At 50.0% G+C, this 26,870-nt stretch overlaps 1 protein-coding gene across 1 annotated transcript in view; it reads right to left on the reverse strand.

Annotated features, from left to right (window-relative positions):
• Positions 1 to 24,724, reverse strand: part of ABCB10 (ATP binding cassette subfamily B member 10) — a 32,586-nt gene extending 7,862 nt beyond the window's left edge. The window contains exons 1-9 of the mRNA XM_073219972.1: positions 24,210 to 24,724; positions 16,341 to 16,541; positions 15,397 to 15,599; positions 10,281 to 10,415; positions 9,390 to 9,536; positions 8,321 to 8,456; positions 3,898 to 3,993; positions 2,516 to 2,725; positions 462 to 541 (exon numbers count right to left, since the gene is read on the reverse strand). Of these exons, the coding sequence (XP_073076073.1) occupies positions 462 to 541; positions 2,516 to 2,725; positions 3,898 to 3,993; positions 8,321 to 8,456; positions 9,390 to 9,536; positions 10,281 to 10,415; positions 15,397 to 15,599; positions 16,341 to 16,541; positions 24,210 to 24,633 (1,632 nt within the window). The 5' untranslated portion in view covers positions 24,634 to 24,724. The remainder of the gene's footprint in view (positions 1 to 461; positions 542 to 2,515; positions 2,726 to 3,897; positions 3,994 to 8,320; positions 8,457 to 9,389; positions 9,537 to 10,280; positions 10,416 to 15,396; positions 15,600 to 16,340; positions 16,542 to 24,209) is intronic.
• Between the last annotated feature and the right edge of the window lie 2,146 nt (positions 24,725 to 26,870).

Below are 26,870 nucleotides of genomic sequence, written 5' to 3' on the forward strand. Positions count from 1 at the left end.
CTCATCAAAGTCACCTTATTACACCAATATTCTGCCTGGACATCCACAGCCTCTCTGCAGAGCGACCTGGCTTTTGCTGCAGCCTTTGCTTGCTCATCCCTGAGGCCCATTATGCAAGACCCAGACGGTGGTTGGCGACGACAACGGAAGTGGCGGCAGAGTTCGTTCGAGCTGAAAAGCGGTATCACTTCCTCCCCATCCTCAAGACCATCTGTCTTACAAAGTGATGTTGGTCCCCGGGGTTCTGATGAAAAGTCAAAGCTCCAAGTGGTTCAAGTACTTGAGGTTTTCAGGAAACGGCAATGCCTACAAACCTAGGCCATCTGGCAGCTGAGATCAGTTCAGTGCACTGGGAATACTTGTGTTCCTCCTCTTTTGAGAGACTGATGACTAATTAAAAAACAAATTACAAAAGAAATTTTAACAGAAAGCATAGTAAAAAGGGGACCCACTCCACCTACCTGACTCACTGTCCCAATCTTGGACCTCAGCCAGGCTGGATTAAGCTGACGGATGTCATGGCCATCGAGACTGATGGTTCCTGGGGGGGAGTAAAGGGAAGAGCTGCTGAGCATCCTCGGCCAGCGGCGAAGGTGCATACAGAGGATCTGGTGGGGACACCCCAGACTCAGCTTCGGAGAGATGAAAAGCACACTCAAATCCTCCAAACAGAATCCTGACCCAATATATTCCATGGAATCCCCACATCCTTTCCCCTGCCATGGCTACCTGGCTGCCCAGCTGGCCACCCACCTTCTTGCAGAGGCTGCCAAGAGCTTCCCAGACTCCTGGAGCAACTGAGGGCGCCACCACAAGATGCACCTGTGCACAGCTTTGGTTCAGAGGCATTACACGGGAGGGCCAGCCGTGAGGGGCCCCCTGGCTGGGGTGGCACGGCTCTGAAGCTGCGCCCTGGACGGTGGCTGCCTCAGCGTGCAGATTCCCGACGATGTCCATGCCGGCAACCACATCGAACTCCTGGTTCTGTGGCCAAGTTCTGGGAAGTGTCCTGCAAGTTCCATCCTGCCAGCAATCTCTGAGTGCTTTCCTCACTCCTTAAAATAGCCCTTCCCACATAAACTTCACTGGAGGAGATTCTGTTACCTGTAACTAAGAATCTGACTTACGCCAGGGCAGAGCTTTTAAGTAATGAGATGTAAACTCTGTGCCCTTAGTTAACAGAATTAATCCTACACACTGAGGGAACTCAGTAATGCCTGTGTGGTGATGACAGTGACTAAGGAACACCACTGCTTCTCAGTTAGTGGGGGGAATTACACACGCCAGGGGCAAACTTTCAAAAACTGGCAAAAACCTGAGGTCTTTGACTTAAGAAGTACAAGAGCCCTAAGACCACACAAGGCAGGAACAGAAGGGCAGTTCCTTGATTACTGAATTATCCACCGTGGTGAAGAAACTAGAGATATTTTGACTTGCTTTGAGTCTACGTAACTGGGATTTTTCTAAACTCAGAATATAATAGCAAGTAGACAGTGAATCAAGACTGATTTCAGAGGCAAACCATGCTAACACCCATTTTAACACAGCTAGTGATTCCAGGGATCAGGATCTGCAATCAAATAATTATCTGGCACTTAACCAGCTCTCATTGTTTTAACCAAGCACAGGTACAAAGACCATGAGACACACTCTTTTTAAACTCATGATTTGATTTTTACTAACAGTTATTTTGGTGCCGAGAAACCTGAGGGTTTTCTCAGTCCAAAATTAAATCAGTACCTACAGAATATCTATTCCAGGCTCTGATTTTTTTGTAACTATGTGCGGTGAGGGATGTTAACCAGACTTCTGTGATGACCATTTTGCAATATATACACATATCAAATCATTATGTTGTATACTTAAGACTAATACAATGTTACATCAATTGTATCTTAATAAAAAAAGGATATAAAGAAGTTAAATGTGTTCCTTCCTCTAAAAATGTTACAATCCACTTAAAAATAAAACAAGAAAAATCCACTAAGAAAGTCCCTAACTACCTCAAAACAGCTTCCACAGAGTAGCCACTTAGAAGTGAAGCACTGACTGTCAAATCATGCTTGTGCACAGTGACCACAGGGCAGCTCACAGGCAGAAGCGGTCAGGCTTCCAGGGAGCAACGCCGGGCTCCGACGCCAGCTCCATGGCTGGCACCAAGGGGTACTCATTCCGAGTGCTGCCTGGCAGCGGTCCCCAGCACAAGGCACCTGAAGAGGGCGTGAGAAGGAGACACCAGCGCGGGAGATGAGGAGGTGGAATTCAGGAAGTCACTTGGTACTCAGAGGTCAGACAGGAACTACATAAAATGCCTGGCAGGCCTTCTGCCTGAGTGGTCATAAGCCTGAAACTGACACCTTTGCTTAAGGGATTTCCTTCCTGGGAGCAAAGCCTCTGGTGTTCAGAACTCTTCTCCTGTTGCACAGTCTTTGCATAATCTGACCCTCTCCCCGGGCCGCAGAGGTGGAAGGGCTCAGCAGGGCCCTCCCGCCCTACAACGTGGTGAGCCACTCACCAGAAACGGGGTCATACAGCCGCAGCAGAAGGGAGACCACTGTCGATTTGCCGGAGCCACTTGGGCCGACCAGCGCCGTGACGGATCCTGATGGGATGGAGAGGCTGAAATCCTGGAATACGGGCACCTCTGGCCGGGCTGGATAGGCAAAATGAACGTTCTGGAACTCCAAAGCGCCCTGGAAGCTTTTCTCTTTTAAAACAACACCCTCTGAAACAGGAGGTGGAATTAGCGTTACTTAAGGCAAAGGTCAAACCCGCAGCTGAGCCCCACTCCCCGCCTGTATGTGTGGCAGCCGCAGGGCAGTCCGGCTGGTGAGCTCCAGCTGGGCAAGCGGGAAGGAAGCAGCCTCTGCCTGGCGCTCCCGGGGCCTGCTCAGCCCTCTGCGCACGCGGCACCCGCATGGGCGGGCCTGGCGGACGCTCAGCCCTGCGAGGGGGAGCCGCTGACCGGAGCCCGGGACGCAGACAACTGAGCTAACAGGAGAGGAGTCAGTTCACAGCCTTGGGGCAGCCTGGGCTCAAACCCGGCTGCCTTCTGGCCGTGCCCCTGCCTCCACGGTTCCCTTGGCTCAGGCTTTGTCTTATCTACTCTGGTATCAGTGTTTTCAGAGAATGCAGATAAATGGGTGGTAAGTGGCTGAGGAGCTGGAGGGCACCAGAGGCCTGTCCTGTCCTGATGACTTGGGGCAAGCTGCTCACTCTCTCTCCCACAGACTATTTCCTCCGACCTATGAACCTGGAGAATCCTGGGCCTTCCCTCACTGCCGGGGGTTGGCCAACAGGGTCCTGGCTGAGCAGCGGGGAGTAGCCGCACTTCCCCAGAGCCCCACACTTCCCCCAAGCTCCACACTTGCCCCCAGCCCCACACTCCCCCGGCATTGGCTTCCAGGGAAGTACTGGTAAAGGAGATGGGTCCAGCCAGGTAGGATCGGCACCCTCCACTCTGCCCCCAGAGCCATGAGATCCAGAGGCTTTTGTATGGGGGACCCCTCTTCTTTTCCTCCTGCCCCACACAAATACCAAAATCCCTGGGAAGACAAATCTGGCAGGCGGGCTGGGGCCCCTCCAGTCTGCATCCCTGGGGTGCACCTGCTCCTGGCCTCCTGTCACTGCTATGGGGTCACCTGCAGCTGGGGAAGCAGCAGACCTGCAGGGCATGCTGTGGGGTCGGCCCCCCAGCCCCAGGCCCCGCAGCCACCCGGCAGCTGACCTTGCTCTCTCACCGCCTGCCCCTCAGATGATGCTTTTTCCGCTGTGTGGCAGGAACCACGTCCTTACCCTGTGCGTCCTTCACCGGGAGGGAGGGAGTTGGTCTAACTGTCCCTTTTTAAAGCCATGCATGCTTAATCCCAGCAAAGGACAAGCCCATGTGAGACCCACCGTCGAAAGGCAGCCCAGGCTCTCTGTCCAGGAGCTCCCACAGGCGGGTGCCGGCTCCCAGCCCCTTCATCAGCTCTGAGTAGAAGGAGCTCAGACCTGAGGGCCAGAAGCAGACACGTCCGTCAGCAGCACCAGGAACAGCAAATGACAACTTGCTCTTAATATAAAATCTGTTACTTCCAAAAAAGGGTTTGAGGCTACTGGAAATCCGTATTCACCATTCCCTCCATCTAATATCCTGAGTTTTCTTCAGCGTCTCCTCCAGTCTCACTGACTTCTAATAAGGATTTTATGTTTGATCAGGGAATTTAAAAACACATATAGTCATACTGATCAGTCACTGAAGTATAAAATCACAATGTTACTACAGGGAAAGTCCTAGTAAAAAAACATAGCAATATAAATAAAATATAATTCTTATCCCATACTTGAAAGGAATATAAGATATCCCAATATTTATTTTAAACTGATATCCACAGTATCAAACTTCCCTTTCAGGCACTCAACAAATACAAACTTGTACTAGGCTAAAAACTCAAAAGGAATTTGTTAATGTCAAACAACCCCACGATCTCTTTTAAGTCATCTTTGAACTAGATTTAATTAATGACCTAAACTCCAGGCACACTGGTCCAAGCCAACAGCGAGACCAGGGACGTGAAATTCCCTCAGTAAGGATGCTGAAACAACGCAATTCAAGTATTCTTCCTAAGGTATATTTGTGCATATACTTGTGGATATTTGTGCAAGATACAGTGGAGTAAAACCTTCATTTTGAGTTAAAAGTGCACTGGGTAGAAATAGTCCCAGATAAATACGATCACCCAGTGATGACAGAGGAACTAAGGTGCTGCAGAGAGAGGATGGTCTCCTTGACAAACAGCACGGGAGCAGCCCAGTGCCCACGGCAGAAAGTGGATCAAGGCACGGGCCTCACACCTTCACACAAATTAGCTGAAAATGGGTCCTGGACCAGAATGTGGAATATAAAAACTAAAAAACTAGAAGATAACATAGGAGAAAGCCTGGAAGACCTTGGGCTCAACAATGCCTTTTTAGATACCACACCAAAGGCTGAGTCCACGAAGGAAAGAATTGGTAAGTCAGACTTCCTGAAAATTTGACACTTCTGCTCTTTGAAAAGAACACAAAGACTGGGGGAAAGCATCTGCAAAAGATCCATCTGATAAAGGACTGATATCTAAGATACAAAAGAACTCTTAAACCAGTAAGAAAACGAACAACCTGATTTAGAAACTGACCAAAGACCTGAACAGACGTTTCACCCAAGAAGACGTGTGCTGGCAGGCAAGCATATGAAGGCACTGCACATCCTGTGTCATTAGGGGAATGAAAATTAAAATAATGAGATACAACTGCACGCCTATTAGAACAGAAAACATCTAAAATTCTGACAACATCAAAAGTTAGTGAGGATGTGGAGCAACAGAAACCAGCGTCCACTGCTGGAGGGAATGCAGACGCTACAGCCACTTGAGAAGACGGAGTGGCAGTTTCTTACAAAACTAAGCATAATCTTATCATATGGTCTAGCAATCTTATTCCTTTGTTTTTACCCAAAGGAGTTGAAAACAGAGGCACACAAAAACCTGCTTGTGGATGTTGATTGCAGCTTCAGTCATAATTGCCAAAACTTGTAAAGCAACCAAGGTGTCTTAGTAGATGGATGGATACACTGTGGTCCCTCAGACAATGGAGTGATTAGTACTAAAAAGAAACAAGCCATCAAGCCATGAGAAGACTTGGAGGAGACTTACATGCATACAAGTGTAATAAGACAATCAGACAGGCTGCATTGTATGATTCTTACTATAGAACATTCTGGAAAAGCAAAAGTACAGGGCCTGTAAAAAGTTCAGTGGTTGCTAATGGTCAGGGCGAAGGAGGGAGGAATAGGCAGAGAGAGCACAGATGAACTTCAGGCAGTGAAACTATTATGTATGACCTATAATGACAGATACATGTCATCGCAAATGTGTCCAAACCCGGGGGGCGTACACCAGCAAGAGCAAACCCTCACGTGAACCACGGACCCCGGGTGGCAGTGAGGTGTCACTGTAGGTCCATCAGTTTTCACGCATGCCCCACTCTGGCGGGGACGCCGCGCCTGTGAAGGGGCAGGGGGCATGTGGGAAATCTGTACTTGCTGCCCAATTTTGTTGTGAACCTAAAATTCCTCCTTAAAAAAAAAAGTCTACTAATTTAAAAGAAGAAAAAAAGAAAGAGAAAGAGAGAGAGACAAGGGGAAGGAAGGGCAGGAGTAGGCGGCGGTTCAACACAGTAGAGTTGAGACTCTAGAAAACAAAAATCAAAAGGCCCTGGATAACAACATGCAGTCCATCCATTCAATGGAATATTGTTCAGTCATAAAAAGGAATGAAGGACTCATCTATGCTCTGATGTTAGTGAACTTTGAAAACATCATGCTACATGAAAAAGCCAATCATACAGGACCACATATTATGGTTCCATTTATATAAAATATTCAGAAGAAAGTATACAAAGACAGAAAGCAAACTGTGGTTGCTAGGGGCTCAGGGAAGGAGGGGTAAAGAGATACACTGCTTATCGGGTATGGGTTTTCTTCGGCGGGGGTACAAAAATATTTTGGAATTGAACAGAGGTGGTGGTTGCACAACATTGTGAATATTCTAAATCCCACTGAATTGTTCACTTTAATATTGTTAATGTTATGTTACATGAACTTCACCTCAAGTTTTTCAGTATGCTGTTCTAAGCAAAAATCTGATGTATAAAAATTCTTATTTAACAAATTAAATAGGATTTCTTGCTCACTGGTTCATTATACAATTACTTTAAACAATGACTGTCACAAAAGCATTTAAAATCCAACTCAACTCGCTGAAGTAAATTTCCACAGCTTGAGGTCCCTGTCTGGGTGGTAAGTGTGGGGAAACTGGTGGCCTGGAGCCCACTGACTCTGTACCCTTCCTGCTCCACCGCCGCGTGGCAGCAGCTGCACAGGACCTTTGGCTAGGAGGGCCCAGCTATACCCCGAAGCCTGGAGATCAGGCACAGGTCCTCATCTGTAACGGGGACTCCTGATGGCCTGGGGCTATGTCTGTGTGCAAGACACACCTGTGAACTTGTCAGGACAAAAGGTGGGCAGAGCATGCCCAGAGACAAAGGTAGCTCCTATCAGGTCAAACTGCTTTGAAAACGGGGTGGAGGTGTGGAGGGACTAAGGTCCAGTCCCCTGAGGCAGGAAACGTAAGCCTAGCGGAGGCCTTGGGAGAGAGCTGGCTGTGTTCACACGTGGAATGTGAACAGGAAGGCCACAGGGAGGGGAAGCAGCAGCAGGCCAATGCACACAGAGGCAGGGCAGGCAGGGGACAAAGGCACGGAGCTCCCGGGCGTGGAACCTGACAGCCTTGCAGGCCTGACCAGGGGCTGCAGAGGAAGGGGCAAGGCTGTGGCCACAGGGTCCCCCTGGGCTGTCACTTCCCAGATCACCCGGCATCCCCAGGTGGCTGACTCAGGTGTTTCTTCAAGACCAGCCAGCAGAACTAAAACATTATTTCTAGGGGGTCTCTGGAAATTTCCGTCCAGAAAACATCCTCAATTGCCTGCATTTGTCTAAGGAAAAGCCTCTACCTTTAACCTGTAGACAAAACCCTGAAAATAATCCCAGGAGATAACCCTGGGATATCTGAGTTCCACTAACCAGACCTCAAGCTATTTACCAAACTTTTCCATCTCATTTTCAAAGAGAGGAAGGAAAACAGAAAGCAGGAAAGCAGGAAATCGTCTGCCCCTTATTGACTGGGGACATGGAAAAGTACTGAAAACTTCAGACTTCACGTAGCTGTGCCTCCATGGACCTCGCTTCCCTTCACTGGAAATGGACAATAAAAGATGAACTCTGAGAATTCTTAACAAAAGCAAGCAACTTGGTTTCATACATTTTATGATTTATACTTTTTCGTTATTTTTGCACAGGTGGACCTCTGTACAAAAGGAATTTTATTCAGCGGTGATTGGCCAGTCACGCCTCTTGCGACCGCAGGACTGTGGGTTTCTGCACACGCCTGGTCTGGTCAGTCCTATTTCCCTGCTCCCTGCATTCCCGGCTCCAAGTGAACAAACTGTCTCAACGTGCAGCTGGCAAGTACTGCTCCAGCATGGCCTTGAGCTCAGCGAGCTGCAAGGGGCCTGCAAAACTCCTCGGCTCCCCGACCAGGGCTCTGCCCCCTTGCGTCGGAAGATCACATGCATACCTATTTTTCCTTTCAAAGTCGGGTTGGAATAACAACTAAGAAATGTGTTTTTCAGGTGAAGTGAACTAATGAGAGGTGGAGCAATGGGGAAGTTAAGTTTTCATTTCAAAATCTGTAGCCTGATTTTTTAATTTGTAACTCCCAAGCCTATTTAAGGTATGTACCTCCAATGCTTAATCCAACCCAGAAAGCATACATCAGGAAGGAAGAGAGTTCACCCACGGTCATGTGGGCACTGCCCATCAGCAGCCCTCCTTTGTACAGGACAGAGAGCACAATCAGGTTCCCAGAGAGCCCCGTCTGTCAAATGAAGGAAACAGAGGTCAGGCGGAGACCAGAGGCCCATGTCCAGGAAGCACTCACACGGCCTGTCATCTCCTTTGTGCATTTAACTATCACAGCAAGACTTTCCAAAAATAATCGAATTTCAAATAAAAACATACGTTTGAAATATTGCACTATCAAGAAAAATAAAGTTAGCAGCACCAAAACCTGGCAGCAAGCTAAGCCATCCATCAGATTCCTGTTTTACTCAATCTGCTCAGTTTTCAAAGGTAAAAATATTAGGGATTCCCTCCCCAACTAGAGGAAGCAGATACATAGTCTGCATTTGTACAGCCTAATATGACGCCTGGGGACCGACTGGACTGAGGCTGGGGTCCTGTATCTCTGCTCTGCCTTCACTTTTGGTAGGTGCCTGGCCTCTGATGGTCTCTGAGTGAGGGGCTGCCTTCTCTCGGCCTCTGTCTCCTTATCTGCCAGATCATGATAGACTTGATGGGAAAATCACCTCTGAAGTTCTTTCCAGTTTAAAGATCTTATGCATTTGCCTCCATGGTGATTTTCTAGTTTGGTGTCCTATTTGATTTCACTGTGATCAATGTAATCAATTTTCTTTATACTTCCCCCTTGAAATACATTAAAGTCCTCAGTGGGGGCCTCAAGCCACCTGCATCAGAATGACCTGGTGGGCCTGTGAAAACACAGGTCGCTGCCCCTCCCCAGGAGGTCTGACCGCGGGTCAGGAGTGGGGCTGCAGATCTGCATGAGCAGCCAGCTGCCCAGGGAAGCTGCCGTGTGGCCTGGACCACACTCTGAGAATCAGTGCCTAACCCCACGCTGTTTCGGTCAAGGTCTCAAAGTAGTGCTGAAGGAGAACAATCTTCTACTTATGGCAAGTGGCACAAAATAAAAACATCTACCCTTCCACTCTTCCCCAAACGATATACTTACTGCTCCGAAGAAGCCGGCCCGAGCAAATGCCTCTCTCCTTGCCAAGTCCATCACGTGGCCCACTTCACGGGTGTATTTCTCTATTTCAGTCATCTCTTTCCCAAAAGCTCGGACAGTTCTTATATTTCCAATACGTTCCTCAGCTAGCTGAGAGAGTAATAAATATGTTTCAGGGGAAGGAAGGTCACATTTCAAGATTTCTAGAAGCAAAATTAAAATGTGGTCTATTTTTTAAGACACTGTCAGTAGAGAGCTGTTCATGATATGTGACCAAGTCAAAAACAGATTACAAAGCAGAGTCCATGAACAATCCTATTTTTGGAAACATATATATCTATACATATCATACATCATATATATAGGTAGGCAGAAAGATAGGAGGGTAGGTAAGTAGATAAAGAGAAGAAGATAAAAAGGACAGACTCCAAAACTTAACATTCATTCTGAGAGAGTTTTTCTCTTCATGTTTTCAAATTTTCAGTTATAAACATGCATGGCTTTTGTAATATGAAAGTATGTTATTTTTCATTTAGAAAAAAAATTAGATAGCATTGCAAAGCTACCTTTATTAACTAATGAAGGACAAAGTACCAGCAAGACACTATTTTCAAACTATGATTAGCTTTTTTGTCCTATAAGAAATAGTGATGGTAAGAAGTGAGAAGTTCAAACAGCATTGTCAAGTGGGACCTACTCCGAGGAGCAGGTAGTAATCCAGTCTAGAAGGTGGAGTATTTGAGGCTTCTAGGATCTTGGATGCTAACAGAAGGAAAAGAAAGCACTTTTCTGAGGCTTTCTTGGGAGCCTCAGCACATCCCTGCAGGTCTGTACCCTGGGACCTCGGCTCCGAGCTCATTCCAGGGGGACCAAGCCGCGGAGGGGCCTCCTCACCTGGGTGGCCTGCGCCAGGGAATCCTGCGTGGCTTTGGTCAGTTTCCGCAGATAGCGTCCATAAAGCACAGCGAGGATGGATATCGGGGGCACCACACTCAAAACAAAAGCGGCCAGATGAGGTGAGACAAAAAACTGTCAAAAACAAAAGCCAAAAGGCGTATTACAGAGCAGCAACACACCTCCTGCAGGTGTGTGGGCAGGGGGTGGTGGTGGTGGTGGTGGTGGTGTGTGTGTGACAGGCAGGCTTGAGGGTGCTGTTCTGTTCAGGTGGAACTTTTTGGATGTCTTCAATCTCCACTCAACTCTGTGACTGTCTGGAGCCACCCAGGCGCAGTGTGGCAGAGAGCTGCTGAAGAAACGGGGACGTGTTTTACCCTCCAGGGTGGTACCACTGCTGGCATGGTGCCTCCTCTGCTGTGTGCGTCAGACCACGTTGTTCAGCAACAGAGGTGGGGGAGGCAGGGTGTCAGGAAAGGCTGTTCTCCACATAGCCAGGCCCCACCAGAAGTTCTGTATTCAAGTCCAGATGGCCTCATGGACACCGAACAACCAGAGCAACGAGTCCCACCGAGATGACCAACATGGCAGAGACCCAGACCCCGGCAGCTTCAGACAAACAGGTGCACCAAGACTTGGCCGGGGGAATAACTCACAAGCAGAGAAGGAGCTAGAGCTGCTTCCACGGCTCAGAGGACTGAGATCAGCAGCACAGAACAAGAGGCAACGTGAGGAGTGGTTTCCTAACACCTGGAGTTGCTCACAGGAAACAGCCAACTTCTGGAAGTAACAGTGGGTGTTTTCTGTCAGCCCTGCAATTGGTGATTATATTTTAAATGGTTCTAACATCTCTTCAACAAATTATTAAAACCTACCAAATCTCATTTGCACAGAAAATAGTATGATCAGTACAAGGCTTTCCTAAGAGGCTGAGGAAAGTCACTGACTGGAATGGGAAGTAACGGGCAGATCAGCCAATCGCTTCCTCGGTCAGCGGCCCGTTACTGAATGCTTCGTGGAGCGGACGCCACTCCGGGCGCCGGGAAGGGAACTGACCCTCGCAGAGTTACGTGCAAGGGGAGACAGGAGGTGGGTGCCAGACAGCAAACAGGCAAGAGAGAGACAGAGCATCCTGTCAGGTGTAGCCTGGTACAGAAGGGCACATGCACAGAGGCCCTGAGCAGGATGGACCCACCCAGGGCAGGCGGTCACGCAGTCCGCGGGACACATGCAGGAGCATGACTCCCGCAGGGCAGGGAGGGCCTGATGATCCTGAGGCCTGAATGCAGCAGAGCTCGGCTAAAGCACCTGCACGCGGTGTCCTCTGTGGGGGCAGGAACGCCCATGGGGGCTCCTTGGACCCGGGCGGGCTGTCTCAGAATCCCCCCCACCCCACGCTCTGGCTCCATGTCTCATGATAACCTTCTGGAGACTGACTCGGGCCCTGTCACCAGACAGGAGCGCCGGAACAGCAGGAACACACACCCTGACGGTGGGAACGAACATCCCACGACTCACTTCACTGACCTGGCAGTGTGGCGTGGACTCACAAGGTCACCGCGAGCAGGCTTGCCGTGAGTCAGGCAAAGAACACGGGTACTGGGGGTGTGATCTCATGAGGCTTGTGTCCCCCAGAATTCATACGCTGAAGACTTAACCCCAGTGTGGTTGTATTTGGAGATGGGGCTTGTAAGGAGGTAACTGAGGTGAAATGAGGTTACAAGGGTAGGACTCTGAGTCAACAGGATCAGCGTCCCTGTAAGAAGACATGCCAGAGAACACCAGGGCAAGGCCACATGAGCACAGGGTGAGATGGCGGCCAACAGGAGCGGCAGGAAGAGGCCTCGGAAGGACCCCACTTTGCCGACACCTTGGCCTCGGATGCCCGGCCTCCAGAACTGTGGGAAAACTGTGCCTGTTGTCGGCTTGGTCATGGCGCCTGAGTGACTAAGACAGGCTCCTCTGGCCGCCCGTCTGTCCTAAGGGGTCTGTCCTCAACTTTACAGAACAGGTGCTCAGCTCTCCCTAAGACACGGAGCTAGGAACGCTTTGCTGCAGGAGGGGCCTCCAGAGCTCTGCCCGTTGCACGGCTGTGAAAGCTTTGGACCACAGAACCGCTCTCCAGCCCTTAAGTCAGACGTCATGGGCTCACACCGGCAACACGCCCGCCTGCTCCAGCCTGAGGGCCACCTGGGACACACACACAGAACCCAAGCCCTTCCACCCATGGGGAGCATCAGCCACAGCAGCGCCCTCTGGGGCCAGAACCCCAGTGTCCAGAAGGATCGCCTCTGCGGCTATCAAGCACTTAAAACTGGCCAGTGTGACCCAGCAACTCAATTTTTAATTTTACACAGTTTTAATTGATTAAAATGTAAATCCGCATAAAAAAACCCTAAAGACTCCATTCCAAAATTACTAGAACTAATTTTGGAATTCAGCAAAGTTGCAGGATACAAAATTAACACACAGAAATCTGTGGCTTTCCTATACACTAAAAATGAACTCATAGAAAGAGAAATCAGGAAAACAATTCCATTCACAATAGCATCAAAAAGAATAAAATACCTAGGAATAAACCTAACCAAGTAAGTGAAAGAACTATACCCTGAAAACTATAAGACACTCTTTAGAGAAATTAAAGAGGACACTAACAAATGGAAGCTCATCCCATGCTCCTGGCTAGGAATAATTAATATCATCAAAATGGCCATACTGCCCAAAGCAATATACAGATTCGATGCAATCCCTATCAAATTACCAACAGCATTCTTCAATGAACTGGAACAAATAGTTCAAAAATTCATATGGAAACACCAAAGACCCCGAATAGCTAAAGCAATCCTGAGAAGGAAGAATAAAGTGGGGGGAATCTCGCTCCCCAACCTTAAGGTCTACTACAAAGCCACAGTAATCAAGACAATTTGGTACTGGCACAAGAACAGAGCCACAGACCACTGGAACAGAATAGAAACTCCAAACATTAACCCAAACATATATGGACAATTAATATACAATAAAGGAGCCATGGACATACACTGGGGAAATGACAGTCTCTTCAACAGATGGTGCTGGCAAAACTGGACAGCTACATGTAGGAGAATGAAACTGGACCATTGTCTAACCCCATATACAAAGGTAAACTCAAAATGGATCAAAGACTTGAATGTAAGTCATGAAACCATTAAACTCTTGGAAAAAAACATAGGCAAAAATCTCTTAGACATAAACATGAGCGACTTCTTCATGAACATATCTCCCCAGGCAAGGGAAACAAAAGCGAAAATGAACAAGTGGGACTACATCAAGCTGAAAAGCTGCTGTACAGCAAAGGACACCATCAATAGAACAAAAAGGTACCCTACAGTATGGGAGATTATATTGATAAATGACAGATCTGATAAAGGGTTGACATCCAAAATATATAAAGAGCTCATGCACCTCAACAAAAGAAAAGCAAATAATCCAATTAAAAAATGGGCAGAGGAGCTGAATAGACACTTCTCCAAAGAAGAAATTCAGATGGCCAACAGGCACATGAAAAGATGCTCCACATCGCTAGTCATCAGAGAAATGCAAATTAAAACTACAATGAGATATCACCTCACACCAATAAGGACTGCCACCATCCAAAAGACAAACAACAACAAATGTTGGTGAGGTTGTGGAGAAAGGAGAACCCTCCTACACTCCTGGTGGGAAAGTAAATTAGTTCAGCCATTGTGGAAAGCAGTATGGAGGTTCCTCAAAATGCTCAAAATAGAAATACCATTTGACCCAGGAATTCCACTTCTAGGAATTTACCCTAAGAATGCAGCAGCCCAGTTTGAAAAACTCATATGCACCTCTATGTTTATCACAGCACTATTTACAATAGCTAAGAAATGGAAGCAACCTAAGTGTCCATCAGTAGATAAATGGATAAAGAAGATGTGGTACCTATACACAATGGAATATTATCCAGCCATAAGAAGAAAACAAATCCTACCATTTGCAACAACATGGATGGAGCTAGAGGGTATTATGCTCAGAGAAATAAGCCAGGCGGAGAAAGACAAGTACCAAATGATTTCACTCATATGTGGAGTATAAGAACAAAGAAAAACTGAAGGAACAAAACAGTGACAGAATCACAGAAGCCAAGAATGGTCTGACAGTTACCAAAGGGAAAGGGACTGGGGAGGATGGGTGAGAAGGGAAGGATGGGGGTGGGGGGAAGGGGACATTACGATTAGCAGGTATAATGTGGGGGGTGGGGCACGGGGAGGGCTGTGCAACACAAAAAACAAGTAGTGATTCTACAGCATCTTACTACGCTGATGGACAGTGACTGTAATGGGGTTTGTGGGGGGGACTTGGTGAAGGGGGGAGCCTAGTAAACATAACGTTCTTCATGTAACTGTAGATTAATGATACCAAAAAAAAAAGAAATGTAAATCTGAAACCCAATACTCCATTTCTTTTCAGCTATTGGTAAAATTTCAAATCTGGAAAACTTAGTATGTCCATCGACTTTTTCAAATGCAAATTTTATGAACTGTAAATACAGATCAAGCTATTTCCAGTGAAAATTTAGCATCTGGATCAAGACATCTAATTAGTATAAAATCCATGCCGGATTTTGAAATCTCAATGTGAAAAAATAATATGAAATATCTGATGCACAGAGGCCCTGAGCAGGACCCACCCGGGGCGGGCAGTTTTTGTACTGATTACACATGGAACAGACAATATTTTGTTTACATTAAGTAAAATTTACTATTAAAACTAACCTCATCTTTCTTTTTAATGATCACTCAACCTCTCCCAGGCAGCATCTGCCGTCCCTATCCAGCTCTGTATCCAGCCTCCTCCCACTGCTGCCCTTTCCTGAAACACTCTCACACACATTCTCAGAAAACCCAGGCGACACTGCCATCTCTTCTGAATGCATGGATCCCTTTCCCAGCTAAGAATTCATCCTGGAGGCCTCTCAGGAGGAGGCAGCCACGTCCTCGCAGCCCCAGGGGTGCTGCTGGCTGAGTGCTGAAGGGCCCGGAGGACAGCTCGCCCCTGGCTCAGGACCGGGCAGCCAGGCCCTGCCCGGGAGGTGCCAACAGAAGCCAGGCCGACGTACCATCATGCCGATGCCGACGGAAGCCTGGGCCCCTGCCCTGAGCCCATCCGAGACATTTTCGGTCACTGAGCGTCCCAGGAGTGCCGTGTCTGCTGACAGGCGGTTAATCAGCTCCCCTGTGCGAGTCTTGTCAAAGAAAGCAACCTCCTGCCTCAGAACGGAGGAGAACAGCGAAGCCCTCAGCCTGTTGACGATGCGCTGGCCTGCAAAGGCGGACAGGAATGGCATCAGCTCTGCAGGAGCTTGGCCGACGCCGTCACCCTCCGGCCCTGTGTGGATCTGGTGGGGGCAGGGAGGCCTGGCCCTGGCAGGCCCCCGGGTGTGCGCTGGTGACCAGTACGGTGGTAAAATGAACATAATACGACTGAGAGCATTTCAAAAAGGTCAGAGATGCTCTACTGCTTCAACTTCCCAAAGGCTTATTTTATTCATCCCTGGAAATCCTTTTCTGTGTCTATATATACTTCTCTATCTCACTTAATTGTCTACGAGTATTTTATTAGCTGAATGGTGGGCAACCGACTTACAGCCGGGCATCCCAGGCTGTGTCATTGTTGCCATCAGCAGCCTGTCAACACCAGCCCTTATTACAGAAATACCATAAAAACAGCCACCCCACCTCCTGCCGAAGGGAAAGCATAAGCGTGGAGCAGAAAAGCAGCTTCCTCGGCTCCCTGAGCAAGCCACTCCTGACCCAGGGCTGCTCTCAAACCTCCCAGGGGTCGGGGAGGCTGCCTCCCTCGGGGCTCAACGCCAGCTCACGAGCAGAGCCAGTCGAGAAGACGGCACCTGACCTTCCTAGCTGCAACATCTGTCCAGAGGCCGGGCTATCCCAGTAGAATGCGATGCTAGGGAGAGAGGGACAGACGGGGGCCTGGAGCACATGTGGCTGGAGGCCCAGACAAAACCACAACTGCCCCATCTGCGGGCCGGGACCTTTTTACCTGAAGTCTGCATGAGGTAGACGCGAATGGCGTTGGCGGCAGCCCCGCACAGGAACACGCCGCCGAGTGCCAGGCAGAGGCGGGTCAGGCTGTATCTGTAGTCCATGGTGGGCTGTGTGTAGATGACATCAATTATCCTCCCCAGGAAGAAGGGCGCAGACATGGTGATGACGCTGGACACAGCCAGAAACCCGACCGCGGCTGGAAAACACAAGTCGCTGTCAGGTCCCCTGGTGCTTCTGCAAAGGGGCAGGTGCTGAGCTCACCAAGCTTGGCTTCCAAGCAAACTTCCCTGAGCGCGGGCTGCCCTCCTGTGGTGGGAGGGTGCTCCCTTTAGCTCCCGGCCCCCCTCACCTAAAGGGAGACCCAAACGGGTTCCAGGGCCAGAATCCATAGGGTGGATATAGGGAGGGACTGATCACTGCCAAGAATCCAGATCAAATGCCTTTTGCTTTACTCTGGTCTGATTATCTCTTCCCTGCCAGGAATCACTGAGAGCTAACTACTAGGATCATTCTCGCCTCCATCCTGCCTCTTGTTGTGGGAGTTGATCTCAGATGGGACTTTTTGTGCATTCATGCTATGCACTGTTATTCCTCGGCATGTCACTGCATCTTAGCCGAAGATCAAACTATGCAGGTAAAACTCTTGATAAGGTCTAATATTTCAAAACACTTTCAAGGACCTTTGGAAAGCAGCAATGGGCATCACATGATACATGGGAGATGTTCCTTCTTAATATCATTGCCTTAATAAAGCACCAGAATATCAACATGATATGAAAATAGATTAGAACACAATTATTTACACACTTGGGGGACAGAATCTTGTCAGAAAAGGAACTACTAAGAAAATCCAGTCAGGAACAATTAATCTGACAGATCACTGCATTTTGTGGAATAAGAGGAATACAAATTCACACTACAGAGATACACCATTTTTCATCTACCAGATTGGCAGTGATCAAAGAGTTTGATAACACAAGGTTGATAAAGCTGTGAGAAAAGAGGCATTCATGCTCTTAGAGGGTGTGAAAATTGGTATAACAATACAGAATGATGTCCACGTATGAGTCAAAATGTAAATGCACATTCCCTTTGATGCAGCAATTCTACCTCTAAGATTTTAACTTACAGTACACTCCCATGTGTGTTTTCAAAAACGTACTTTCGAGGATATGTATTACAGCGTGGCTTATACCAGCAAAAGATTCAAAATATGCTAAACGTCCATCAGTAGGGAATGGGTTAAATCAATTATGGAGCATTTATTTTATAAACATCATGAGTCATTACGAAGAATGAGTGACTCTATAGGTAACAACATGAGGTGATCCACCAAGATAGAACATTAGCGAAAAAAGCCCGGGACTCAAATATTAGCATTTGTGGGGCCTTTCTGCTTGCTGGTTTTCAAGTTCACATACACACAGAACATTTCCAGAGAGTAACAAGAAAAGAGGTTGCAGAGGTTCCTTGTGGAGCGTGGTCCCGGTGACTGGGAGGAGGGTCATGCTGCTGTGTACCTTTTATATTGGATCCTATTAGGAACCCAGCTAGTGCCAACGTCAGAGTCCAAGACACACGCGGACTGAGCCTCAGGAGATGGAGCTCCCAACACACTGCAAACAGCAGTGGCTTCTCTGTGTTTTGCATGATGCTAACACACCAGTTAAAGGTATTACTTTTATGCAACCTTACTAAAAAGAGTATAGAGCAAACTCAGTCCACCTGGTCATCTGGGTGGCAAACAGAACTCTAGGAGAAACAGAGCCTTTTAGGCAGGGAACAATTCACACAGTCGCTCTCTACCTCCTTGAGGTAGCCTAATATCCTTTTCTCTGCAAGGCCTGCTCTGACAAACTTATTTAAAATGCAGATGCCAACACGACTTTACTTCACTCCATCCTCATTCTTCCTCTTGCATGTCCCACCTCCTGGCATCCTAAACGTTTCCCTCGTTGACTGTCTGTATCTCCGTTAGGACATGGAATATTTTTGTCTGTTTTGTTCCCTGTTTTCCTACTGCTTAAAGGGACAGGCATAGTAAAAGCTCAATAAATACCTGTTGACTGGATGAGCAAATAAACTGAACTTTGGCAAAGGAGGCATAAAGATGTGTCAGATGAAAGTACTGAAGGGCTCAGCCTAAACAGGAACCTAAGATCTGGCCCACACAGAAACGACTATTTTGCATGAGCCAGAAACTTCCAAGCCCCTGGCCTAAAACCCTGTAATCACAATTTCACTGAATAATGTGAAGCTGACCAAGGACCACTTCATTCTGATGTAAGACCTGGGGTCTTGTTTTAAAATGTCATGCTCCTGACAACAGTCTCAAGAGGGACTGGAGGCCCAAAGGGCAGGAGGCACATCTAACCCGGGGTTCTCTACTTCTCTACACGATCATAATGAATGGGCACACTCCAGAAACAGGGGTCCTGGCGACGGAGGGATTAACCCAAAAAGATTTTTTTCACCTTCGATCATCGCTAGTTTCTCTGGTCTGTTCTTCGGCCTTGGACAGTACTTCCAACAGTGTACTACATGTGAGGTGCCAGAAGGGTCCTGCTCTCTCTGCCTCCCTCCCTCCCTTCTCCAGTTTCCCAATTCAAAGTTCCGATGCCAAAAATAAGACTCTGCATTTCATGAATGAAATGCCCCCATGGTTTTGACTCTGAACACTAGTTCTGACACAGTAATGCTATGATTGCAAAGGGGAAGGGATTGAGGTGAACTGAAACTCATGCCAGGATATCCCCCACTTTTTCCTTTTAATTAAAAAAAAAGGTTTTCAGCTTGATGTTTTATTGCCATTGGCCTCTTCTACAAGCCGAACGTACAGAAAAGTAAAATAAAAGATTTTTCAGCTTTTGGTTAGCTGGGTTCTTGTTAGGGTTTTATTCCCTATCACTGTCTTTGACATTACTAAGTCACTTAGACTCACACCATAACTACCATTTCAAATTCCTCCCTAAACCCAACATGCTGGCTACATTGCGATCTTTCTGAAATTCTTCTCTGACTTTTCTCCATAGGTAAGCCTCTTGTTTGCTGTTATCGTTGCCTGGTGGGCCCCCAGCAACTGTTCTCCCTCTCTTAGCAGATGTCTTCAAGTGTCTTTCTGTTACCCTCGTTCTACTGAATTATGGCAAAGAGAAGGGAAAGAAAACCTGAAATGCAGATTACTGGTAGAAGGCACTGCGGCAGACAGCTCACGGAAGCACAGCGGTTTGGGGTGGGCGAAGGAAGCTGCACAGCATGCCCACCACCTGCTGGACATGGGATCTTTCAATGATCCATTGGACCTTAGGCAGGTACAGCTGCCCCACTGCCATTCGAGGTCCACAGAAGCAGCGCCGGGATGAGTCTCCACCACTGTCTGAAGCACTGATATGTATTATCTCCTCAGTCCTCCCAACAACCCTCTTATCATCCTCGTTTCCTCAGAAAGGAAGCTCAAGCACACAGAGGTGAGGGAGGCTACCAGCTCACTTAGTGCAGAACCACATTCTGAAACAAGCCTGTCCTCCTCATCTTCCCATATTCCAGGCAGAGAAAACATGGGCCAAGCCCAGGGCTTAGGGCGGACCAGGGAGCAGGAAGGCCACAGGATGAGCTGGACAGGGACCTCACGGTGCAGAGGAAGAAGCACTGAGATGAAGCGGAGGGGCAGCAGGTGCTAGACCATGAAGTCCAATAGAGACTTTGCAGCAAGGCAGGCTGAACCAGGCTTTTAGGTTGGGAGTGAGAGTCAGATTTGCATTTTAAATAACCCCCTCTGGCTGCAGAGCAAAAGGAGAAGGCTGGAGGCCAGCAGGACTGTAGACAGGACAGCCGAGGTGGTGGTGAAGTCCTGGCTGGCGCAGAGGGGACAGGAGAGTGCCAAGGACCGGAGATATTTTTAGGAACCAGACTCTACATGACCTGAGGACTGGCTGGATTTGGGGAGCATGTTGAGAGAGCTGGTTCTGAAGTTGGGACAAGTCGGTGCCCGAGCTCTGCCGTCTAACTGTTTGACTCCAAGTGAGTCAATCTCTCTGTGCCTCAGTTTCTTCATCTGCAAAATCGCAATAAAAACAATGCCCACCTCATGGAAATGCTGTCAGGAGTTTAAGTTGAATATGGAGACATAAAGCATCTGGCACAGTGAGCGGTATCTGGTAGGTAATAAATATTAGCCATAACCTTTATCAGTGTTGCCATCGCAAGGAGTCAAGAACAACTGCGTCTCTGGCTTCAGCAAGTGGCTCACACAGCCATCCCAGTCTCTGAAAAGGGACAGAGGAGGAAGGGCAGCTTCGGGGGGGAAGGTAACTTTGGTGGTCAGACATTTGAGTGTTCAGATGTCTGGGGACATTCCTGTGGCTGCAGGTAGGTGTCAGAGGGACACAAGGAGGAGAGGATACATGCAGACTAGAGGCTGAGGAGCAGGCATCAGAGCTGGACGGGGACGGAAGGAACAAGACGGCTGACAGATCTGCAGGGAGCAGTGCTTAGGAGACCTCAGGCTCACGGAGTAGTCTGCAGAGCACACCCTGAGTGCTGCACAGCTGACGCAAGGCCAGACTGTTGGCATGTGCTACAGAGATGAGCATCTGTGCATGTGAACAGGGGGGCCTGCCTGTACCTCCAGGGCTTGCTGTCCTGTAGACATAAGCTGGGAGCGTCCAGTAATTTAAAATTGTTGCCACATTAAAGAGAGTAAAAAGGGAGAGAGGTAAGATTAATAAAAGCCCTTTCAGAATCTGGTGTGTGTTTACACTTGAATCCGTTCTGACTAGCACATTGCACACCACAGCTATAGAATGGTACTGTTTTCTCTGAAATACGCTATTTCCACAGCAAGCAAGCATCCCTGGCTTCCTGGAGCAGTCTCCCTTTCAAGGGCTCACAGTGCTGTCCTATCAGTACTGGCCTCATCGACATGGCAGTCCTGACTCAGGCTGCAGGATGCAGCCACTCCAAGCCTCGCCCACCCCCCTCCCTCCACCCACTGGGGTTATCGTTCTGTGCATTCTGGTCACTTCATGGTCTACCTTCATAAAACGTAACTACAAGTTCAGCAAAAGCTCCCAGTGAGCATCAGCTTCTAAGAATGGTCCTAATCTCCAGCCACACAAGCTCTTATCAGCAATTTAAATGAAAGGCCCCCTCCCAAAGTCCTCCACAGAGGCCAGGACTAAACCTGTGGGGGTGGGGGGGCAGAGGTGTACTTCCCCCAGTTTCACTCGGAGGCTGCCTGGGAAGTGCGGGGAGGCAGGCTGCCTCTGCGTGCCTGGCCCACGGGCACAGACAATCTTTAGGCTGGCATCACCCTTACCTCATGGCTTCCTGAGAGCCCACAGCGCTCTCCAGAGACCCGGCTCAATGCACAGAGTCCCTGCCCCTCATTTACTGGTGTGGTTGGAGCCACAGCAGCCTCTTCTATCTGTCAGGCGCAGTCAGAGTTCTGAAAAATTACTGCTTATCCCAGCGGTCCACCAGGGGCTCCTCAGAGAGCTCCTGCATCTTTAAAGACTCCTGGCCATGGTGATAAGATGAAGAATTAGCAATGGAAAAAGGCTACAGGGCAGCCTCGAAAGCCACAGCTGCAGGAAGAGCACGGTAGATTCCCGCCCTGAGTGACCTGCCAGAGGGAGAGATGAGTCCATTGGAAAGCGAATGGAAACAATGCTCAAAACTGTGTGGCACACACCCGTAAACACTCCGACTGGCACGGCCTGTCTTTAAAGCTTCTGATTCAGTTACTTAAAATTAAGACTTTCTGGTCATTCAGTTCAGTGGCAAACTGCTGAAGAAGACAGATGAAAATATTGCTGCTCAGGGGAATAGCTGAATTTTTGAAAAAAGGATTTTTGCACTTGTTTTCCTAAAAACATTAGAATTCCTTCTCCTCAAGTCATCAGTTTTGCTGGTCTCTTGATTAAAAAATACATACACACAGACAGACACACTCCTCTCCCTCTCTCTGAGATGTGGCACCATCTGAGGCTGCTCATGAGATACAGGATACAGATTAATGAGGACCCCTTACCCCCACCCCAATTCCACAAATGCCAATAGCCAGACTGGCTTCAATGTACCATACACAATGACTTCGAGAACGCGTATTCCTAATGAGGGTTTTCCATCAAATTTCCTTGTAACATACAAATCATATTACCTGCTTAAAAAGAAAAAAAAAGTATACCAACCCTAGACTTATTTCCTCAAATTAAACACTCACAGCTATTCACTGTGGCAGATCAAAATAGCTCCCCTTCTTAAAAGGAAGTACAGCTCATGTTCAAGGCTGTCTTCTCAAATACTCGCAGGGCAGGCCTTGCAGGATCTGGGTGTGAGGGTACAGGGGCTGTGGCATTTGAGAAGGCTGAGCATGGGTGGACGCCCACAAAGCCTGACACCTAATATTTCAGGGGCAAAACAAAACTGGATTTCCCTACACTTAGAGTTGCTTATGGGAATGGTGGACATACCCTGTGGAGCTTGGGTCTCTAAATTTAGGCCTCAATCTGGACGTGGTCATATCATCATTTATTCCTTCACCTGAGGAGTGAAGGTGCTCTGAGGCCCTGCTCCGTGCAGTACACACGCTAAGACTCTGAGAGACGAATGGATCATACACGGCCCAGTCTCAGGCAGCCCGCGGTGCAGTAAGAGCTCCTAATCTCAAAACGTTCTCTTACAAGAGGAAAAGAGCTTTATTTCCATCAAGATCTACAGACAATCGATGGAGCAATGAAATAATTCTCTTCGTACCTCCGGGACGCCAAGAATCCCCCTAAACTTTAGTAGTCCGCAAGCGATTAATGCTCTCAGTCCGCCCGACCTCCCACACAGCACCCGTCTGCCCTGAATCAGGTAGGTCCCTAACCAGCCGGTTTGCAGCAATATGGGAGTGTCACCTGCCTCAGGGGCTGCACCTGGAACCTCACAAGCCCTCTTTCCAAGCCCTCATCACAGTTACAGTGTTCCGTCTAGTCATATGATTATTGCATTAATGTTTCTCCCCCACTGAACTGGAAGCCCAATAAGAGCAGGACCCCTGTTTCTTTCTGCTCAACAGTGTAGCCCCAGGGCCTAGTGCACGACCAGGAGCTGGATAAACATTTATTAAAGAAAGGAAGATTGAGAGATATCTCAAAAACAGATCTTAGAAGGCCCTTGGCATTTAAACATTTCTCCAGTTAGGGCTAAAAATGAGGTGTTCTAGAAAATCGTTCTGAAAGCATCCATTCTGATTTCTTAAAAAATTACTCAATTATGATTTAGCTGGGTTATGAGCTATACAATTTCTGAAAGCTTCTCAAGTTTACAGATCACTTATGTAGCCAGTGTTGATAGTTTTGGAAAGAGGTAGTAACTTCCCGCTTACCAGTCGGGGAGGTAAAAGCACGTGAGACGAATCTGAAGGGTTTACATCGTTTTGTGGCCACATGGCGAAAACGTTGTTGACTGCGCGATAAACTTACCTAAAGCAAATAATTTTCTAAAGGGTAAGTGCAAAATAATACAAAATAGGTATACTTTTATCTCGAATTAAATTTTCAAGAGTGGGGAAAGCCCCCAGCTCATTCTTAGAATGCTGTCAAAGGCAAATTAGAACTGACCCAAAGCCCAATAATGGGACGCGGGTCCACCGCACAGGGTGCCAAGCTGGAGAAAAGACCGGAGGCACCCGGCGCACAGACCCCGGCGAAGGCGCGGCATCTCCGTGCGCGGCGAGCGCTCCGTGCGGCGCTTCTCGGTAGCAGCCCCCAGGCGAAGAGCCGCCCCGTCCCGTCCCCGCAAGGAGCCCAGGGTGTCCCGACCCCGCCGCGCCCCCAGCGCCCGGGGCCCGGCGGCCGCAGAGAGGAGGTGGGCGTACCTGCCAGCCTGCGGCGCTCGGGGCGCGCCAGCCCCAGCAGCTTCCGGGCCTCCGAGCGTCGGCCCGCCTCGGGCCGCAGCCGAGAGTCGTCGTCCGAAGCTGCGGCCGCAGGGGCCTCCGGCCCGCGTCGCCAGGCCTTGCCCCCCACCCGGGCCGCGACCGCGGGGCCGCCGGGGAGCCCGGCGCGCGGGAGCCGGGGGCCGCGGGGCCTGGCGAGCGCCGCGCACCTGTCCGCGCCAGGCGGCCGCGTCCACAACCCCAGCAGCCGCGCCAGGCCCGCCCCACCGCCAGCGCCCCCGGCGAGCCCAGGCCCCGCGCCCGGCGGCCGCGCCAGCCCCAAGCCCGGGGACGGTGGCCCGAGCAAGCAGGCGGCCGGGCACCGCCGCGCCAGCAGCCGCAGCGGCCAGGCAGGGGCGCCGTGCATGGCGCCGTGTGCGACCTGCGCCTCAGGCCCCTGCTCAGCGCGCTCCTGCCCGAGCACCCTGCCGGCGCCGCCAGGCGGAGGGCGCAGGGCGGGGACGCAGCGCCGCTCGGGTCCGCGGGCCCCGACCCCGCCCCCTGCTCGCACCGGCCCCGCCCATCAATCCCTCCCCAGAACTCGGCCCCGCCCCTGTCCGCGCTGGCCCCGCCCATTGACCACTCCCCACGCTGCCGGCCCCGCCCCCTGCCCCCGTCCCCTCCGCTCGCGCGCGGCCCGGGTCGGGAAATCCCCGAGGCTGCTGCGCCTGCGCATGGCCGCGCGGGGCCGATTTTCGCGCTCCCAAGTGCCCTCCCGCTAGGTCCGGTAGGGCTGAGGGGCAGGAGGACCGCATGCTTCGGACGGCATGACGGGGGAAGCAACTGGCGAACAATGAGATGTGGATGACTCAGGAAAGAGCCTCCCGAGAGGGGTCGGGGCCGAGGGGCGCACGCGGGGTACTCCGGCCGTCCGGAGCCGGGGAGGTCCCCGGAAGGCGGCGTTCCGGTGCGGGAGCGTTGGAGGCCCGCCGGGACCGCCCCGGGCACGGGGGTCGCCGTGGGGGCCTCCTGGGCGGGGCGGCGGGGCGGGGGAAGCCGGGGGAGGGGCTGAAATCCCGCCGGGAGCCACTCCGGTGCCGGTGGTCGCCGTGGGGAGCGTCCTGGGCGGGGCGGGGAAAGCCGGGGGAGGGGCTGAAACCCCGCCGGTAGCCACTCCGGGCTCGGGGGTCGCCATGGGGGGCGTCCTGGGCGGGGCGACGGGGCGGGGGAAGCCGGGGGAGGGGCTGAAATCCCGCCGGGAGCCACTCCGGTGCCGGTGGTCGCCGTGGGGAGCGTTCTGGGCGGGGCGGGGAAAGCCGTGGGAGGGGCTGAAATCCCGCCGGGAGCCACTTCGGGCCCGGGGGACGCCGAGGTGGCTGACCTGGGCGGAGCGGGGTAAGCCGGGGAGGGGCTGAAGGCCCGCCGGGGACCGCCCGGGCGCGGTGGTCGCCGTGGGGAGCGTCCTGGGCCGCGCAGGCGAGGCCGGGGGACGGGCTGAAGGGCGGCCGGGGCGCCGCAGGGCCCTTGTTTGAGAGTCTTGACGGCGGAAGGCGAGAGGCTTCTGCGGGCTCCTGAGTTATTCACCTCAGGAGAGGCGTTTGGCTCAAATTGCAAAATTGACGGATTTGGGGGTGAAAAAAAACTGATTAAAACAAATATTCTACTGCAATATTTTAAAATTCAACATCGATGCCAAAAATTCCACGGTGAGACATGCAGTTTCAAATGGCAGTATGTGCCCCTGCACTTGAAAGATCCCGCCTCTCTCCCCACCCCGATCCCAGCCCTGAAAACCTTACCTGCCAAATTAGGCAGTCAGCCGCTGGCCTCGTTCGCTGATCTGTTTGTTTGTTTGGCATTAAACTATCTCTTATGATTACTGAGATTTGTTTTAAGGCTCCCTTAAATGTTCTGCCCCCACCCCAGGAGACTGCCTCACTGAACTCACCTTACTGGGGCCCTGTGAGGTGAGGAGGGCAGTAGTCTGTGGGGAAGTAGGTATTGGATTAAATCGTGCTTTAAATGTCTTGGGGAAGTGAGCGGGAAGCACGCCATCTACCACCAATGTCTGAGACCCCAGGTGGCACAGAACCCCACTCCCCACCAAAGTTAATCACGATTTAGGTTAGCCATTCACTGGCTCTGGAATGCCAGGTATAGACTGAAACAGACTCCATCGATTTCTGAGTTAGGCACGTTCCCTTTGGGAAAGATTTTAAGTGACTTCCGAAAAAAGAGAGAGTGCCTCGTATCAGGCATCCTGCTGCCTCCTCTTTGAGCATAGCCGAAGCGATGTCAAAGAATGACATTTTCCCCGTTGGAGAGAAAAATGACAATTTTAAGTCAAATTAACCTTCCTCTTACTTTCTGTTTCCCACTTCCCAGAAAACTGCTACTGCTGCTCCCAGGGCCAGGGAAGGCGGGACTGGCCTTTGCCCTCTGCCTTTCCCCACATGACGTCTCCAGGCTTCCCCAGCCAGCGCTCTCTGGGGCCTCAAGTCAACAGAAGAATAACCCGAGTGCAGCTGATTAAAGAGACAAAACTCTCTTGTGTGCACTTCTAAAAATCAGATAATAATCAAAATAGTTATCCCTGACAAAATGTCATGTTAAAAAAAATTCCACCAGCTATCATACAATATATACAATTATTAATATATACAA

The sequence above is a fragment of the Manis javanica genome, chromosome 13 (assembly GCF_040802235.1).
Source record: "Manis javanica isolate MJ-LG chromosome 13, MJ_LKY, whole genome shotgun sequence".
NCBI lineage: Eukaryota > Metazoa > Chordata > Mammalia > Pholidota > Manidae > Manis > Manis javanica.